The sequence below is a fragment of the Anastrepha obliqua genome, chromosome 3, assembly GCF_027943255.1.
Source record: "Anastrepha obliqua isolate idAnaObli1 chromosome 3, idAnaObli1_1.0, whole genome shotgun sequence".
Classification (NCBI taxonomy): Eukaryota; Metazoa; Arthropoda; class Insecta; order Diptera; family Tephritidae; genus Anastrepha; species Anastrepha obliqua.
Genome location: NC_072894.1, coordinates 5,457,993 through 5,477,708, shown reverse-complemented (window position 1 = coordinate 5,477,708; position 19,716 = coordinate 5,457,993). Strand labels below are relative to the sequence as shown.

At 34.5% G+C, this 19,716-nt stretch overlaps 2 protein-coding genes across 3 annotated transcripts; one reads left to right on the top strand and one right to left on the bottom strand.

The window, feature by feature from the left end:
• The first annotated feature begins 11,053 nt into the window (after positions 1 to 11,053).
• Positions 11,054 to 18,392, top strand: LOC129240776 (molybdenum cofactor biosynthesis protein 1). 2 transcript variants are annotated; one of them, XR_008582102.1, is made up of 7 exons: positions 11,054 to 11,799; positions 14,185 to 14,284; positions 15,568 to 15,735; positions 15,801 to 16,173; positions 16,805 to 17,112; positions 17,326 to 17,447; positions 17,552 to 17,661. XR_008582102.1 is itself a non-coding variant. In XM_054876757.1 (6 exons), exons 1-6 carry the CDS (start codon positions 11,569 to 11,571, stop codon positions 18,280 to 18,282), a joined length of 1,911 nt encoding a protein of 636 aa, XP_054732732.1. In that variant the 5' UTR covers positions 11,056 to 11,568; the 3' UTR covers positions 18,283 to 18,392. The 2 variants fall into 2 exon arrangements, 1 of the variants encoding a protein (XP_054732732.1); XM_054876757.1 differs by lacking the exon at positions 17,326 to 17,447 and having other exon boundaries at positions 11,056 to 11,799; positions 17,552 to 18,392.
• On the bottom strand, positions 18,387 to 19,567 carry LOC129240777 (probable prefoldin subunit 2). The gene is made up of 2 exons (XM_054876758.1): positions 19,329 to 19,567; positions 18,387 to 19,226 (listed from the first exon to the last, which is right to left on the bottom strand). Exons 1-2 carry the CDS (start codon positions 19,457 to 19,459, stop codon positions 18,926 to 18,928), a joined length of 432 nt encoding a protein of 143 aa, XP_054732733.1. The 5' UTR covers positions 19,460 to 19,567; the 3' UTR covers positions 18,387 to 18,925.
• Positions 19,568 to 19,716: the final 149 nt, after the last annotated feature.

Sequence of the window (19,716 nt, the reverse complement as noted above, 5' to 3'; positions counted from 1 at the left end):
GCGCAGAAGCTGGGATAAACAAAATAAGAAACTCAACACATGCGAGCCGCACTGGACTTTTAATGTGCGCTATACTCTTGTGCATGTTGGCATGTATGTAAGCATCCCTATCTGAGTATGTATGTATGTATTTACGGTTGGGTGAAAATAATTAAGAACGACGACAAGTCAAAAAAAAATTTGTGGACATTTATGTTGTTCTGAAGGTTGAGCTTTTACTTCCTAAAAAAAATTCTTGCAGGTAAAGGGTCTTTCTAAAGAGACGTCTAGATATGTAAATGTCAGTAGTGAATGATTCCTAGACGGTACTTTATTTATGTCATCTTAAAACATTTATCAAGTTGATAGATGTGCAATTTTACACGATAGGGTAGGGTGAAAAGGATCGATCTTCAAGAACAGCAGATCGCAAAATTAGCTTTTTTTATTGGAAATAATCTTCCGAATGAGTCGGCAATTCAAAGGTTGGTGAAAAATGTTCAAAAAATTGGTCCTGCCGAAGAAAGAACAAAGATTGACAGACCAAAAACTGGCGCAAAGTGTTGCTGAATAACCTTCAACATCGATATCTCGACGTTCTCAACAATTAGGTATTCAAGAATCGACTGTTTGGCAGATTTTATCTGTAGACGTGCTCATGGTGGCCCTCTAAATGATGTCATTTTTCACATATAACCGGTAAGAGCCGTATTTTGAATAAAAATAGTGAAACCTAAAATAATCAAAATTTTTCCATATTTTATTTTAAAACAACATCTAAGCGTATCTTTTAACATACCCTTTATATTTATTGAAAAACAGGCAAGCTTGTAATTTCCTAAAATTCGCATTTGCACGCATTTAATACGATCCCATCTAGATTCACTTGTTATATTTTTCGTTATTACGAAATCCGTCGGTTGACTAATTTATGTACCCCATTAGAAGTAAAATATGATAGTTCGCCGAATTGTGAGCTACGCTTAATTTATGATTTAAATAATAGCAAATAGACGTGTGAAAAATTAATGCAATTGATTAATTTTCTCAACTATGTAATAAGTAAAATGCTCAGGAAACAATTTCTGCTAGGGTGTTACCGTAGGAATCACCCCTGAAGGCATTTATAGCAGACATCCCTTCGCCTACACAGACAAGACCCAGGACCAAACACAACTGCAACTACTGGATCGGGCATTATACAGACAGGATTAAACGACATTAATTGGGAGTCCATTTGTGGAACAACATCAAGACGCACGTCACAAATAGGAGGAGGAGCTCGGCCAAACACCCAAAAAGGGTGTAAGCGCCAATTATATATAAGTATATATAATCAGGAGTATCTTACCACCTCCAAGCACCCTCCGTTGCAGGCCTTCTTCAGCAACCTCGTGAAACCCGCATAACTTTGACTCAATTATGTTCTGGATATTGTAGCAGGTTAAACTGCTATCTATCCAGAATCGACCCGGACATTCTACTTATATATCCGGCATGTGAAGGTATATCGAACGATACCAACCACATATTTGCATACCGTCTTAAAGCCACTCATCTAATACCTCACTCCCTCTAGACACAACCTGTCGAAACAGCACGTTTCCTGGGTCCACCGTTAGATGAGTTAGACGGTGACGATTGATCACTACACCGCACTGACAGGGCCGAATGAGCTGGTAAAACATCATTGCTTGAAAATATTCTGCACAATTCTTAAAACTATAATAGAATACATGTCAATATCGTTTACAAATAATCGTGGAATCGCCTCCGCATTCCGTTTAACGCTTTCGTACTAAGCATTGAAATTTCTTAAGGGGGTCTTCTGGTCTCGAGGCCCTGAAATGAAGGGTTTTTTTGGGGATTGATTGCGACAAATCCTGTAAATAATAAAAAAATTTTTTTTTTTTTATTTTAAAGGTACATGTCTTGGCTTTTAAAAAATGGTTTTGACTTTGAAAAAAATTAACACCCGCGACCTTGAAATGGCGCTGAAGACGTCCACCTCCAAACGAAACAGGTCTCCATTTTGGTCACGGTTTTTCCACCTGGGTAATCAGAAAGCAAAAATTAGATATGCGTTGTCTTCAGAGTTGCCCTGGTTAAGTTTTCCCGTGACAGATTTTTTTTTTTTAATTTTTTTCAAAAGTTATGCAACAATTTGCAAAAAAAATTTTTTTTTGCTCATTTTTTGAACTTTAAAAGGTTATAAAAATGGAATGAAAAAAAATTTCAAAAATCGTACACGGGGAAACTTAGCGGTAAGTTTTCCGAACCTTTTAAGACCAAAACCATTGAAATCGGAGTATAACTACTATGAAAAGTGTGACCAAAATGCTTAAAAAACACGATTTTCGGGGAAACGCGTTTAAAGATAAAGTTTATGATAAAACGGCCGGAGGAGGGTACACTTCGGTGCCCAGAAAAATGTGAAAAAATGCGATTTTCAAAAAATCCTTTCTGTGGCGTATTCTCGCATACACATATAACAAAATTATGCGAAAAAAAAAATCGATTTTTTTTTCGCTGGAGACCAGAAGACCCCCTTAATTTGTAATTTCGAACCTTCTTCTTTAAGTATAGCCAAGGGTTTTCTATAGGTGTAGGTCAAAACTATACAGCGTTTTTCAATAGGTGCGCTTCAACTTTTTTCCGATAGGGAGGGCGAACGACGGGTTTTCGCTTGTCATTTGTAAACTTCATTAGTATACATACATTTCACCATGGAACGTTACACACTTGAGCAACGATTGCAAATCGTGCAAATTTTTTATGAAAATAATCGTTCTGTTGCTGCTACTTTAAGAGCAGATTTTCCAAAAAATCATCTTCAGTGATGAAGCTCACTTTTGGCTCAATGGCTTTGTCAACAAGCAAAATATGCGTTACTGGGCAGAAAGCAATCCACACGTGATTCATGAGGCACCGTGGCATCCCGAAAAAATCACTGTTTGGTGCGGTTTACATGCCGGCGGCGTCATTGGCCCATATTTTTTCGTTGACGAGAACGATCGCCACGTTACTGTGTATGGAAATCGATACCGCGACATGATTAACGATTATTTTTGGCCGCAATTGAATGGTATGGACTTAGACGACATGTGGTTTCAACAGGACGGGGCCACAAGCCACACAGCACACGCTACAATTGATTTGTTGAAGAGTAAGTTCGATGAGCGCATTATTTCCAGAAATGGATCGGTCGAATGGCCGCCGCACTCGTGTGATTTGACGCCTCTAGACTATTTTCTTTGGGGTTATGTGAAGTCATCGGTCTACAGTAACAAGCCGGCGACGATTTGTGAGCTCAGAGCCAATATTGAACGCGAAATTGCTGGAATTTCGGCCGATTTATGCAAAAGAGTGGTCGAAAATTGGGTTCAACGATTGGACTTCGTAAAACGTGCACGCGGTGGTCATGCAAAAGAAATCGAATTTCATACTTAAATGTATATGTTCAAACTCGATAATAAAAAAAAATTAGTTAAAAAAGTCAAACCGTTTGTGTTTTATTCAAAAAAAAAGTTGAAGCGCTCTTACTGAAAAACGCTTTACGAGGACACGTCTAACGAAGTCACTATATTGTTTTGAAACTACTGAGCTCTGTGCTCATTTAACGGGCAGGGTTGCACATGCAGGCGCCAACAAAATGCCGCCCATATTTAAAATGGTTCATGTTTTTTATCATTTTTGAGAATAGGACCAATGCATTGCCAAATTATATACTCACCATCATTTTTGAATTTTGGCCTTGATTATTTGGATTTCTGTCCTTTACAATGTGGATAGCAAAAACAATATTTGTTTCCACTTGTCTGCTATCCAGTGGCGATATTTTCTCTTAACTTCAAACGATTCCTTTTGTACCGTTCAGAAAGCAATGGCATATTCCTGGAAACACTTATAAAAAAGCCTGCTACACGTTATCATTTTTGTATGGTTGTTGTTCTAGCAGCACACATATACGGGGAATGCTGCTGAAGTGACATTCCTTGGCCGAATCTTAATCCGGGTCGTTTCGGTTACGTAGAACTGGCTGCGTGGGAACGTTTTGTATGGTGTATACCGCTGGTGTCCTCTCTTTAACAAAAATTGCTACTCGTATTTCGTCCTTATCCTATCTACGTGAATTATTTTTCCATTCGCGTCGATCAGTTCACCCTCACTCGTAATGGCGCTTTCTCGCTTCTTTAGACTTGGTTTGTGGTTTTATTTTTATTTTAAGTTTTTATCACCTTAAAAACGGACTACTCGCTGTCTCCTGGCGTATCGGTATAAAATGGGCCCGAGTGCCTTCCCTGGGCAATGTCTTCTTACCCACTACTTTTATAGACTTTAATTATTGAACTGATTGAATATAAAAATTTTCAATGACAATTTTAAGAAATTTTAAGAAAATCCTAAGTCGTACTAACTAATTCATAAGTTTCCTTAAGGAATGTAAGCGCGTTGCTAATTATATGCACGACTTTTATACTCGAATTTGCATAAGAACTGCAACTAAACTTGAATGAGTTTTTACTTCTGTTTGTACATCTTTTTCAATGAACTATACTTTTCATAAAATAATCAAAATATTTACTTTTTTCAAGTTTTAAATAGTAGTATAATTCATAGGGACCTGTCGTTATTAGTTGATTGCACGCATCTGTATATACATACATACACCATGTATAAATTCATATATACAGTGGCTCACAGAAGTATTTTGCATAGTCCCTCGTACGCACAACTTTCAAATTGCTTATGTTTAAATGCGTATGGCAATGAGATTCTGTGCTCATAGAAAAAGTTTTGCTTAGTTATTTATTTTTAGTTGAACTGGGGTTAGCACACTAGATATTACTAATGTAACCTTAACGCTGTTTTGCTCCAGGAATAGAGGAAAATACCTGCCGAATTTCGTCGAAAGTTGGTAGAATCTCTGCCAATATGCTGAGAGGTTTTTTCCAAATATTTGTACCACTGTATGTATAAGTATATACATATGTATATGTACTTCTTTGTTTATCCAAAGGGAAATGTTGTGAACTATTTTTGCGCTTTTACTGCCAATACCATTTCAATGAGTGACTTTTCGCTCAAAGCAAACCTCAATTTTATGATAATACGAGTAACACAGTCCAATAGTATTTGTGGTACATAAAAGCAACCAAAAAATCTTGAGAGTATATACCTACATAATAATCGGACTACTTTTGTAGAACGGTGTTATAGTTCAGCCCGTTGCATTTTTTTACCAGTGGGTCAAAGTTTCTAAATTTTAGTCAAAAAAATATTTATATTACGCGTTAAAAGTATTAAAAGTCAATTTCTGAGAGAAACATTATTGCCAATGATTTATAGTAGAACTTCAGGAGGATAATTTTTGGTCGCCTGGTGCTAGTGAGGAACTCCAGACTTGTAAAAATGAACACCTTCACAACGAGACTTCCGTGCTCCCGGTCAAGGAGTGCAGTAAGATGCTCAGCAACCAATTCCTGCTTGGGTGATACCGCAGAAATCTCCTCTGCAGACATTTACCAGAGCTTGAACCACCTCCCAGGCGAGCCAGGAGGCATCTCTTCGACTAGACCGACGAGATCCAGAACCAACCACGACTATTGCTACTGGATCGAATAGTTTAGAGACAGAGGTATTCTGGGCCTACCGTTAGATGGTGACTATCGGCGACTACACCGCACTGACAGGGTCTAATGGATTGCTTCAACAACAGAATAATTTTTTTTCCGAATTTTAAAAGCTCTTTTAAGAAAAACATTTCGATAAGACCAAAAAGTTTTACGAAAATATTTGTAAAAAAATTTCAGTTGGGAATAGGTTAGGTTAGGTTAAATGGCTCCCCTAGCTAAAGGGCTCACTTGGACAAATGTTAGTAAATTCGTCCGTTGTAGTGCCATACATGGGAGAGGAGGAGGGAGTGGGAAGGAGTAAGGAGCCTTGGGATTAGAAGCGATGATGACCATACATTTTTACGACGGCGCCGACGGGGGCTGATTTGCGTTCGTAGTTAGCCGTAACAAGCTACTAATGAACTTCACCAAATTTATGATATCTACACCGGTTATATCCGCAGGCGTAGCGAAAAAGTGAGAGCCCAGATATCTAAGTCTTTGCCAGACGAGAACAGGGCAGCTGAGAAGAAGGTGTTGAGATGATTCCACCTCGTCCTCCAGACAGTTTCTGCAGAACGGACTTGAGGCCATCCCAAGTCTTACGGCGTGAACACCTAACGGACAGTGTCCGGTAAGGATGCCCACCAAATTTGAGAGCTGGGGTTTTGTTAGCCTTAGGAGTTCCCTTGAGCGTCTCCGATCTACCCGTGGCCAGAAGGATCTCGCGAATGCGAATACCAAAGAAACAAAAGTCCCCAATAAAAGCGTTTACTATAGCTCTGATCTAAGTATTTTTTCTACATCCATGCAATACTTATGCAAAAATACAAAGTCAAGTAAAAATTTCTGAGTTTTTTTAGTTAGGATTGTCCGATTTTGAGCAAATATGCTAATTTTTGCTCAAAAACTTTTAGCTATTCTTAAGTTAGTAAATATTGATAAATTGGTAATTTTGAGACGCCTCTTGAGGTCAGTTTTGTATCAATAAGAAAGTTTTGCAAATGTCTAAAACGTTGATAATCGCTGGGAGCAATAAAACCTCCAACACTCCCGGAGCTTCAGGCGCCTATGTACGGCCTGGCATTGTGTTGGTGAAACATAACGCCTTTTCAATTTCCCAATTCTAGTCGAATACTTGCTTCAATCTAGTTATATGCTTTCTGTGGAAGTCGGGACTCCTGCGTGTAGCTCGATGATAGCAGCCCAGCAAAATATTCTTGGCTATTAATCCGGCTAGGCGATCGTATGGACTGGCTCAGCATGATTTTATGACACGATTTCATATGTGATCCACTTCTTATCCACTTAAAAAATAAGTCAACTTCATTACGTTTTAACAAAGAATCGCAGGCGTTAGTTCGAATTAAAATGTTTTTTGAGCGGCAATGCGCACCCATACATCGAGCTTCTGTTTAAGAACATTTCTGTGTAAATAGTTTGTAGAGGCTTTGTGACTACTTTTCAGTTACTGGCAATGATTCTATTTTTTTTTTTCATTATTAAGGGGTTATATACAGTTAGAATTTTCAAAAAATTAATTTTTTTTTCTTACTGTACATATAATATAATATTTAAGAATACACATAGAAAACTTAATATCGTTCTGGTGAATATTTTCGAAGTTGCACGCAAATTTGAAAAGGCGTTTCAGAGATAAATATATATTTTTTTATAAACAATTTAAGGCCATTCCTTCGTTTATTTACTAGATTTAACATTACTTTAACGAAATCTGTTTGGCTTTTTAATTTCAGAGAATCCAATTCAGAGATATAGTGGCCACCGCAAAACGTCTTTTTTGATAGGAGCTCTCGGAGATCAGCTGTAACTCCTTTCTAAATAAATATTTTTACTAATACTAAGTCTTAAAATACAGTTAAATGATAACATAATATGTGTACAAATTTTTAGATGAAGAAATTTAGAAGTTTTCTCAGAAAAAATCGTTTTTTTCCGGCCTTCTAACTGCATATAACCCCTTAAAGCATTTAGGCCTTGTGACTTTAACTCACTCACTATTACTTCGCTGTCGCAAGAATGGTAAAGGTTTTTAATTATTACCTTGATAGGTCTATTTTTTTTATCCTCATAGCTGTACCAGGGAATATTTTCATTTAATAGTAACTTTGTTACAGACCGATAGTCGTGCGAATCGAACGTTTTTACTTTGCATGCATCGTTGCTTAAAAGTTGAATGAAACTTTGTTTTTTTTTTTTAAGGGAGGAAGTCCATGTAAAATTATCAAAAACTCGATTTTTTTCGATATTTTAAAAGTATAGTATCTTAAGAATATACTGTGAAATTTTCATGCGGAAATTCCTATATTATAATTATCTTCTATAGCCCAATAACTATGTAGAGAGCGGTCCGCGCGCTCCTGTACCTCAAACTTTGAACTCATTTATCTCAAAAATGTATTTTTAAAAACTGCTCATGTTGTAACTCAAAAAGTTATTAACCGATTTTTTTGACGTTTGGTGAGGCCTTTCTGTATATTAGTATCGGAAGGATAAACTGAAAATTTCAGATATTTCGCGTTGATAAATTACTTTTTGGGGGTTAAAAATGTCAATAAAATAGCCCTAAATTATGATTTTTTTTTAAAGGCTTGTTTTATAATTAATTTTATGCTTGTTTTTTAATTTTATAGGTTCATCCTTGCCATTAATATGTTATAAAAAACCAATTTCATTATTGTGTTTCAGATCGATAGATTAAGAGTAATAAATAGAGTTTGGAACCTCGCGCCATAGGCAGCCGATAAGAAATGATCCTGAGCCGCCATTTTCAAAAAAAAATGTTTTTTGTACTCTCTAAAAGTTATATAAAGTTGTGTTAAAGCTTTAAAATAATATAATGAAACTATCACCTTTAAAAATATGTTTAAAAAATGACCGATTTTGAGGCTTCTACATGGACTTCCCCCCTTAAGTCATTATTACAATTGATAATTATTGGAGGAGGACGAGGTATTTTTTCAACGTGTTTCTTTTTGTTGAATCATTTTTCACTATTTGCAATCATGAAATAAATGTTCATATACCGGTCCATATACTCCTCGATTTCTATAACGATTGACCTATCAGTACAAACATGCTAAGCCTTTTTACCTTGGCTATAGAGTGATGAGAACTTTTTACTTTTCGCACATTATTATTTGTAATAAATGAGTCAAGTTTTTACAAAAAAAACGTACGATCTGCATACAATCTATCCAGCAGACGTTTGTGACACTTTTTATTTAAAGACGTCCAAATGAGGAGGTGGCTTAAAAAGATTTCGCGAAAGATACATAGACAATGCATCTAATGAGTCATATATGAAACTCCCTCTGGAGATTGGTGAAGCTTTGACCACTGATTACTGGACAAAATTGCAATACAATTTTTTTTTACGGATTACTGAAAAAATTACAGTAAAAAGATTTTTTTACTATTTACTGAAAAAATTTGCAATAAAAATATTTTTTACTGATTACTGAAAAAAGCTCCAGAAACACATTTTTTTACTGTTTACGGAAAAAAATTGCAGTAAAAATATTTTTTAATGATTACTAAAAAATTCCAAAAAAAAAGGTTTTTTACTATTGACTAAAAAAGATTTACAATAAAAATATTTTTTACTGATTACTGAAAAAAGTTTCTGAAAAATATTTTTTTACTGTTTACTGAAAAAATTGCAGTAAAAATATTTTTTAATGATTACTAAAAAATTCAAAAAAAAGGGTTTTTAACTATTGACTGAAAAAGATTTACAATAAAAATATTTTTTACTGATTACTGAAAAAAGTTTCTGAAAAATATTTTTTTACTATTTACTGAAACAAATTGCAGTATAAAGATTTGTTTACTGATTACTGGAAAAAATTGCAATAACAATTTTTTTACTGATTACTGAAAAAAAATTCCAGAAAAATATTTTTTTACTATTTACTGAAAAAAATTTACAATAAAAATATTTTTTAATGATTACTGAAAAAAATTCCAGAAAAATATTTTTTTACATTTACTGAAAAAAATTTACAATAAAAATATTTTTTACTGATTACTGAAAAAAGTTCCAGAAAATTTATTTTTTACTGTTTACTGAAAAACATTGCAGTAAAAATATTTTTTAATGATTACTGAAAAAAATTCCAGAAAAAATTTTTTACTTCATATTTACTGAAAAAAATTTACAATAAAAATATTTTTTACTTTTTACTGAAAAGAATTCCAGAAAAATATTTTTTTACTATTTACTGAAACAAATTGCAGTATAAAGATTTGTTTACTGGTTATTGAAAAAAATTGCAATAAAAATATTGTTTACTGATTATTGAAAAAAATTGCAATAAAAATATTTTTTTATTGATTAATGAAAAAAGTTTTAGTAAAAATATTTTCTTATCGATTATTAAAAAAATTTTAGTAAACATATTTTTTTACTGATAACTGAAAAAAAATTTAGTATCGATCCCTTTTGGAGATTGCAAATTTTTTCTCCAACTTTAGCAGTAAGAACAATTTTAAGTTGTTTTTTAATTCGAACTCAAGGGCCACTGATAACTATTTGCAGCAAAATGTCTCAATTACGAAACACAGGCAATACAATTTCGAGTTATAATCTTTCTAAAGCTTTGTCATGAAAATAATTTGAATTGTAGAGAAGATCGAAATGACTTGTTTGTGACTTTTATGACGAGACCGAGTTCTTCTACGAATTATAGAGGTTTTCGTTATCGAGATTACGATACATAATATAGAAGTTCTATTGCACATCAAATGAAGCGCATTATCAAATAAGGAATGGAAGTACGTCCTAAGTTTCTGTCTAAGTTATTTGACTTTGAAAATGAGACCCTTCAGACTACCCATCCAAAATTCATTTATTGAGAATATTAAAGGGATCCATAAGTTCCTATATTGTTCAACAATTTGAAAAGATTTTTCCAGCTCAGGCTTAACTATTCTAATATACCGTTACACACAAGTAAAATTAAATAATTCTTAATTTTGAAATTTTCTGCTGCATACTTTTTCGACTTGCAATCAATTTATTCGCTAAATCTTGCCAATTGCTGGCAGATTATTGATGTTTACCCATGAAGAAAAATTGTCAACGCTATGAAGCAGCTAACTATTAACGTATAGTCGGTATGAAAGAACGTGTAATTTTTCTTTAGGACATATTTTTATTTATTTTTCCAACAACTGACTGTTAATTATTCAGTTGACGTGTTTCCCATAAAATCACTTGAATTTACACATCCGAATATACATACATGCATACACAAATGGCCAGATGTGCACCAACGCAATTGCTCTCTCCACTAGCTCAGTTGGTAATCTCATACAACCACTTCACTCTATTTTCCCAGTTAAAAACAAACGGCACAATTGTTATGATATTTCAGTCTGAGAATTTTGCGGTGTTATATCATTTGAAGTGGAATAAAATTAATGCAGAGACATGTGCGCGAGGAGTAAGCTTTGAGCGAGTGTGTATTTGGTTTGCTCTGCAGCGAGTTGCCATCTGAGAGCTATGAAGAGCATGTTGACGTTTTTTGATTAACCAATTGTTTTCCGCGGGTTTGCCTACACTCGTTTTCAGTATTCAGTAAGAGTTCCACATAGCCGGTTGCTTGCAAACCAACTAAACGTGTCGTGGTGAAGATAACAATAAAATTAAAAATATTTACATGTGCAAATATATCAATTGTTTTGATGATTATCATTGTTGTTTTCGCTGTTTTAAAATTGGTCAGGTGAATTGTTGCTACAACTAGGCGTCGTTGAGTAGCAACGCGAATTCAATATTCTATCATTCGGTCGCTGGTGCGCTTTAGGTTATGTGTTTACAACTAAACAATTTCATTTGTTGCAATTAATTGGTTATCATACAATGTTGGAAAGCATTTAATTGAATACGTGGACGGATATTTTCTAGCATCAGAATAACTAACAATTAAAACAAGAGGACGTTTTTGCCATGAATTCAATAATGAGAGTGGGCATTTTAGTAAAAAATGTAACGGCAATAACAACGTCGTATTATAGCAGATCAAGTAGTTGTTATAATTATTCGAGCGTCGCAACAGGTGTTACTGAGTCAAAGCATCTACCATCAGATGGAACACCAGCGCCAACAACAACCACCGGAGCGGGAACAAACATAGCTACTGTTTCCACTCCTAGCTATGTAAAGCGTGATTCCAAAATGGTAATAAATGTAGGGCAATTAAAAGCGTCTTAACATTAGGTGCTTCAACACACATAAATACATACTTTAAATAATTAGATGTTAAGACTCTTAAACAACAAAAAAATTGGTGGGCAACATTTTCAATTCACTGACCATGAAAGTATGACTATTATAGTGATATTAGTATGAAATGCTAAAAGTTGGTACAGGCAAATTTCACCACAAATGATGATAAAGCTAATAATTTATAAAGCTTAATTATGATAACTGTGTAATTATCTCTTACGCATATCTACATACACATGTACATATATGTACATACATACGCAGGTAGACGCGCAAATTTTGGAAGTATGAAATGCCATAAACGAGGACATTATTAACACATTACCTACCGCATGCACATATTTGTGCTTTTCTTAAACTTCACCAAACTCCCGTGTGCATACATTTGAGTGCGCCGATAACCGTTAATTTTAACTTTGAATCAAATAACATTATAGAGTGAGACATGGATAAAAGTGCATACATACATATATTCAGAAGAGAACTTTAAGGAGAGCCTTTCAGATAGTTTTATGATATTCAAGTGATTGTGAAGATGAAGTTGCCAATGGAAATTCTGATTGGTCAGAAACTGATATGCCAAGAAATCAACAGGGTTTTCAAGGTACTCCAAGCAAAAAAGGTACAACCAATTACCGAATCCTCCCTACCTCCGAAACGAAGCATTTCACCCTTCCACTCCCATATGATTTTTTATTCCTATAGCCATTCTCTATCTTCCCATATACACAGTCCCATGAAAACGGTACATCTTGTTTTTTATTCTTTTTTATTTTCCCCGGCACCAGAGAAACTTTTTTTGTAAACATTAGCGGTAAGTAATGTGTTAAGAGGTTAGGTGGGTTTGAAAATTTCAAAAAATCGAATTTTGTTTTTTTGTCTCATTAAATAGTACAGTATGTTTAAAATACTCTCCTAAAATTTTAAGTCAATCCGAGTAAAATTCTAAGAGATAGACCCTTCAGAAGTTCCGCCCATTAGGCCATGTCAGTTGAGTGCTTCGCTCGTATACGTGTTTATCTCAAAACTCCATTTTTTAAGTCGGTGGACACGATATCTCGAAAAGTTATGAAGCGATTTAGTTCAAATTTTGTACAAATCTTTGAAATAACATTATCTAGTTATTGAACGAAGGATTTTTTTTGTTAATTACAACAATTTTTTTTTAGCCAATGTATGTCGAAAATTTCACTAAAAAAATGTGTTTTTTGGTTCAAAGCCTGTCATAAATTCAAATTTTGATTTTTTTTCCCTTCGTACAACAACGAGATTTATCCATGTACTAACGAAATCCGTTTGGTTTTCTGATTTTAGATGAACCAAGGCAAGAGCATTTTTTTTGAGACGTCAAGGAAGATGAGGTACCAACGGCTGAAACCCACCTAACCCCTTAAAATAATTTCGAAAGTTCACACGGCCTTAGCTCTAAAGATTTTGGGGGTTGTTGTTGTTTTTTCATCACGCTGAAGGTTTTAGACGCTTCAATACGATCCACTTTAAGGTCTACACATTCCTTACAAGATGCCAGCTCCTTTGATGGCGATATATTTTTGTATGAGCTGTTTATTTTTCGTTGAATTAAAGTTAACCAGGAAACATATGTATTTTGATATAGCATGCATATGTACATATGTGTGTATAGCAAAATGTTCAGAACTCAAAGAATTTATTTACAGGCCTCTTCTACATTCTGGTTCCGTAGAGTAACACGATACAGTTCCCTATCCCTTTTTATGTTGCTTTTTCCAATCCCGAGTAAGGATATATCGATTATTTCATTCCGACGACTCCCAACAAATTGTATCGCAAACAAATATTATTTCTTTCGATTCGGAGCAGTTTTTTTGGAATCAATTTTTTTGGACAGACAGTAACTACGTCAACCAATCTTGTAAAAGAGAGTTTTATTTTTGCTCTTTCGTCTGCCCTTGCAACTAGTTCAACAGACTTGGTCAATAACCACACAAATTTCCAATTTATTTCGAATCGAATGAAATAAAATAACGGTTATTTATTCTTTAAAATACTCGTTATAAAGTGCCACAATATCAAACAGGCATTTCAGATCGACCATTCGATCTAAGGATTAAATGAACATTTCAAAGACAAAGTGCACATATGTATGTATATAAATTTTGAATATGAGCATTGACTTTTACCGATACTCTTCTATTGCTTATTTTATCAGTATTAATGTAATTAATAAAATAATCAAAATTAATTTTTTAATGCAGTATGTGTGTGTCATGTTTGATTTGTTGTGACTAGGTACCGCGATTTCTGAGTTCGATGAGAAATATAACAATTTTTTTAAATTTGTATTTTTTATACTTTTAGTCAAAGGTTGAGCCGATAAGCATTCAGCCACTAACAGATACTTTTGGACGCCACCACACATATCTCCGGATCTCATTGACCGAACGTTGTAATTTGCGTTGTGAGTAAGAAGAAAACAATAAAAAATAATAATTATCTCAATACAACTGAAATCGTGTCCAAAATGTGATGTATAAAATACTGGGCAAATAGGAAGCGTATTTCTGACACTTTGTAGAAAATGAATTTACAGAATTTTATTTATCTGTTAAAACTTAAGGGGGAACACCACTGTGATTTTTCAAAAAAATCGATTTTTTATTGCATTTTCTTAAAGTAGATATATACATATATTAAATATGTGAACAAAATTTTAACTTAAAATCTTGAAAATTGACGAAGCTATACCCAATACAATAAGTGCATGCAGTGAGTTACAACGGCCAATGAAAACTTTAAACGCGTTTTTCTCAAAACGACTTTTCTGAACGCGGTGGCCTCGATTTCTCGAAGACTTTTGAACCGATTTTAATTTTTTTTTTTAATTTTTGTACATGTATTGGTTACAGTCGTACATAGCCGTTTTTAAAAATTCCAAAAATTAATATTTTTTCAAGCCTTTCGAAAACCAAAAAAAGGGTAAAAACACAAAAAAAAAAAACCGCCACGTACGGCGATAGCCATTGATGTACAGATTAAGAATTTTTTTGGTTTTTTGCTTTCAGATGATTTTTCACGCTGTATCGTGGCCACGAGGGTGCATCTTTTTTTTATGACGTCATTGCATTAATATTAATAACAATTGTAATTTTTAATATTTTTTAAGAAAAATTTGTGTCAGTATAGTTGAATATATCGCACTTGTTACGTTAAAGCGTAACAACTCAAAATGAAAAGGAAAAGAGTAACAACTCAAAAATTTGTTATTTTAGCGCAACTACTAAACAAATAAGAATGAAACAACCGTTATATTGTTTTTAATGATATTTTCGTGCAATTACATATTTTTTTCCTTGTAATACCTATTCTATTAATATTTACGGAAACAGTTTTTCGTCTCTACTGAAAATGTTCAGATTTTGAGTTGTTACGCTTTAACGTAACAAGTGCGATATGTTAAATAAATTATAATTTGTCCGATCCTCAAATAATCATCCCTACTTATAAAAAAAAATTCATGAAAATCACTTAATTTTCACACTTCACAGTGGTATTCCCCTTAAAGAACTACTTCAATTTATTACTATCTAAATGCAATTTATCTTAGATAAGATATTACATTAATTTCCAATTGGACAGCAGCGAAATTAAATTATTTTGACAAGTCATGATGCAAGTTATCAGCTTCATATGTAATATTCCCACTTAGGAATAATTTCTAACCCTTGATATATATATTTTTAGGCCAATACTGCATGCCAGAGGAAGGCGTGCAATTACAACCGAAAACAAATCTTCTAACGACCGAAGAAATCATCTATTTAGCACGAATTTTTGTTGAACAGGGCGTGCGTAAAATTCGATTAACTGGCGGCGAGCCTACGGTGCGTAGAGATATAGTAGATATCATTGGTAAGTGCATACATTTGGGTATTAAACTTCTTAGTAATCTCGCCTCTCGCATTTTTGAATTACAGCCAAAATTAAATCTATACCTAAACTTGAAAATGTGGGCATCACCACGAATGGGCTGGTATTAACACGTCTACTATTGCCAATGCAACGCGCTGGGCTCGATGCGGTAAATATTAGTTTGGACACTTTGCGCCCGAAACGTTTCGAAGAAGTCACACGACGAAAGGGTTGGGAACGGGTTATAGCTGGGATTGACTTGGCCCTGCAATTGGGTTATAAGCCGAAATTGAATTGTGTACTCATGCGCAATTTCAACGAAGATGAGATTTGTGATTTTATCGAGTTCACCAAAGATCGTGCGGTGGACGTTCGATTCATAGAGTATATGCCGTTCACTGGCAATAAATGGCAAACCGATCGATTGGTTTCTTATAAGTACGTACGTATAATATATGCATTAATTTAAGGTTACAGTGCATGAAACACTAAAATGATAGAAAAAGTTATTTCTAATACCGGTCGTTCCTCGGCAGGCAATGGCAAACCTCCGAGTGTATTTCTGCCATAAAGAAGCTCCTCATAAAAATAACTTGCCGTTCGGAGTCGGCTTGAAACTGTAGGTGTCCCTCCATTTGTGGAACAACATCAAGACGCACGCCACAAATAGGAGGAGCTCGGCAAAACCCCTAACAGGAATGTACGCGCCAATTATTTATTTTTTTACCGTGTTTTTTGCATTGCTAGACAATTATGTTCAAATAGTCGATGTTCGATGGGCCACTTTGTGGCCTTTGCTTCATAATACTTACTAATACAATAAACCGTTTAGCCTAAGTGTGGGGAGGCAGGAGGAAGTATGTATACTTAAAACCTAAATTTAAAATAAAAATATATGTTTATAGGGGATGCATGTGTTCAATATGTATTTTTAATGCGTTTAAGTCTAGTGCCATTTTTATTATTATGGGTCCCTAGTAGACTGTGACCTCCAACGTAGTCAACTGTAGTGTACCCAAATAAGTGAATATAACTGTACACAAATTTAAGAGCTATGTTTTCATTACAGAGAAACTTTGGAGATCATCCAAAAAAGGTGGCCTGACTTTCGAGCCTTACCAAATGGCCCAAATGATACCTCAAAGGCATACGGCGTGCCCGGCTTCAAAGGACAAGTGGGTTTTATCACTTCGATGACTGAACATTTCTGCGGAACCTGCAATCGATTGCGACTTACCGCCGACGGAAATATTAAAGTTTGCTTATTTGGCAATAAAGAATTTTCTCTGCGCGATGCTATACGCGCCAAGTGCTCCGAAGACGATCTGATTGCATTAATTGGAGCAGCAGTTAGTCGGAAGAAAAAGCAGCATGCTGGTAAGTTAATACGTCCTGTTTTTGAAATCTCTTAACCAAAGTAGACGTGCGTCAGCCATAAATGCAGTATGTCTTGAGGGGCCAGATGCCAAAATTGTTAATTTCTTTTAAATTTAAGTGAAAGTCGGTTTATCTAAACTTTTTAAAACACACGTTTTAATTTCACATTTATAATCATTGGATGATTAATCCATTTTATTTGCATAATTGCAGGCATGTTGAACTTGTCACAAATGGAAAATCGTCCAATGATACTAATCGGTGGATAGTTTTATAGCATATGATCAAATATGTAAACTCACAACCTACGACAATGGCTTAAAAATACGAGTAAGGTCAGTGTAAAGTAAAATTAACCACCGCTATGAAAATATTACAAAAATATATGTATTTAACTTTTGCATATTATTCATTCCCGTTTCTATTTTTTCTTTTCTAGAAAGATTCATTCATAACGACATTGCCACAGCACGAATACATCATAAACATAATAAAATTTTTGAGAACCAGCAGTACCATTGGACAATTTCTCAGAACTATAGCGACCATGTGTCATTCCCAGTTACCTTTCCTTTTATTGCTAGTCGCATCAGCATACAACCAATACCCAAATATGCGCAAACACGTGGATTTGGTACGACGAGCATAAATAGCGACTCTTCTGTTGGCAATAGGGATACTAATTTGACTCATGTAGATGAAGCTGGAAAAGCTCAAATGGTTGATGTCACAAAGAAACAAAGCAACCAGCGAGAAGCCGAGGCACGCGCTAGAGTGGTAGTTGGATCGCACATTGCTCAACTTATAAACAAGAACACCATGATTAAGGGCGATGTCCTTAGTGTGGCCCAGCTGGCTGGGATAATGGGCGCCAAACGAACTTCTGAACTAATACCGCTTTGTCACAACATTACGTTAACCTCAGTAAAGGTGGAAGTTAAATTAAGTCTGCCGACAAACAGTGTAGAAATATATGGTCGTGTAAAGTGTACAGGCCAAACTGGTGTGGAAATGGAAGCACTTACTGCTGTCAGCTTGGCGGCGCTTACTGTTTACGACATGTGTAAAGCCGTCTCGCATGATATAACAATCACAGATATAAAGCTTTGGCAGAAAACAGGTGGTAAACGGAGTTTTGATCGCAATATGGACAAATCCAATACATTTTAGAAAATACGAATTTGTATTATGTATCATATTTGAATACGAACTATATTTATTAGGTACTGCTAGCAGTATGAAGTGAAATATTTTGTAATAAAAAGACAAATAAATTTAAATGTTATTTGCATTTTAGTAGGATGAAATATGATGATTGCTCATCTTAAAAGAAGCGATATATTCCATATATTTCTTAAACTTTTTGTATATTCTGCTAGAATATCAGTTTACTATTTCTGTTAGCCAATGTTTGTTCAGTTCTTTAAGTAGCTCTTAGACAATTTAATTTTGTTTCAAAAATATTGTGAAGAAGGGATTTACAGTTCTATTTATATACTATTTGTGATAAACATTATTATTTTAAAAAAGTATTTTAATTAAATATACATATATAATTTTAATCAATGCGTGTACTTATTTTGATCGGCCCATATTTCAAACTGCGATGGAAGCAAGCTGAACCGCCAATTGTAGACAACTGAACTATAGACTTTTCTTTTTAATTGAAAGTTAGTCTTATTATCGAAATTAATTGTAAGTGTTATCTTTGATTATTGCGAACTCCCAATCTCTAGAAACATGGACGAGAGTCGAATGGGCACAGTACGCGTAGTTATTGATCGCATTACACATTCATTTCCCCCCAATTTGATTAATTCGACACTAAAACATTTCTGTTTTCCGATTTTTTTTCGTCTTCCTCACTTTTTGGTGTTTCATTGGACATTTGTTCTCCCCGTATCTTAATATTGTGTTCCTCTTTAAATTTGTTGATCTGTTGTCCTTTAGCGGTGAGATCTTCGTTCACGCGTGTGATCGTTTTCTCGATAAAGTCTTTATTTTCAATTAGTTGCGGTAACACATCCTTGACGGTCCGTTCTGCTAGCACGCCGCCAATCAATCGAAAGCATTTGCGCTCTGGATCTACTGTTTTGAGGGTTTCTATCACAGTTCTAAAAGAGATTCAATAAATAATTCTAACTATAGAATATGGAAAATGATTTGATACTCAAATCAAAATTAGGCAGTAATTGAGGTTATGTCTGCATACATACTTGTGCTCTTTCAAATCCATCTCCAGCGTATTTAAATTGTTTACGAGGTTTCGTTGTTCATTTCTGAGCTGTTGGAATTCCCCAATAATCTTCTCGTTCAATTTGGCTTCTTTAGCTTGTTCGCTGGCCATTGTTTTCTGTGATTTTTGTAACAGATGTAAGGAAACAGCAAATATTCTCGGTAAATTTGCGTCTGGTTGCAATTACTAATTTCGGCAAGACATTTGACAGTAACGACTTCGCCGCGCCAGTGTGGAAACATTCTTTTTATATATAGTACTATTTATTGAAAATTAAATTTAGTACTTTTTAAATGTTTGAAAACAATAAAATATATGCATCACAATTTAATTTTTATAAATGCGTAATAACTGCCATTTATTCAGAA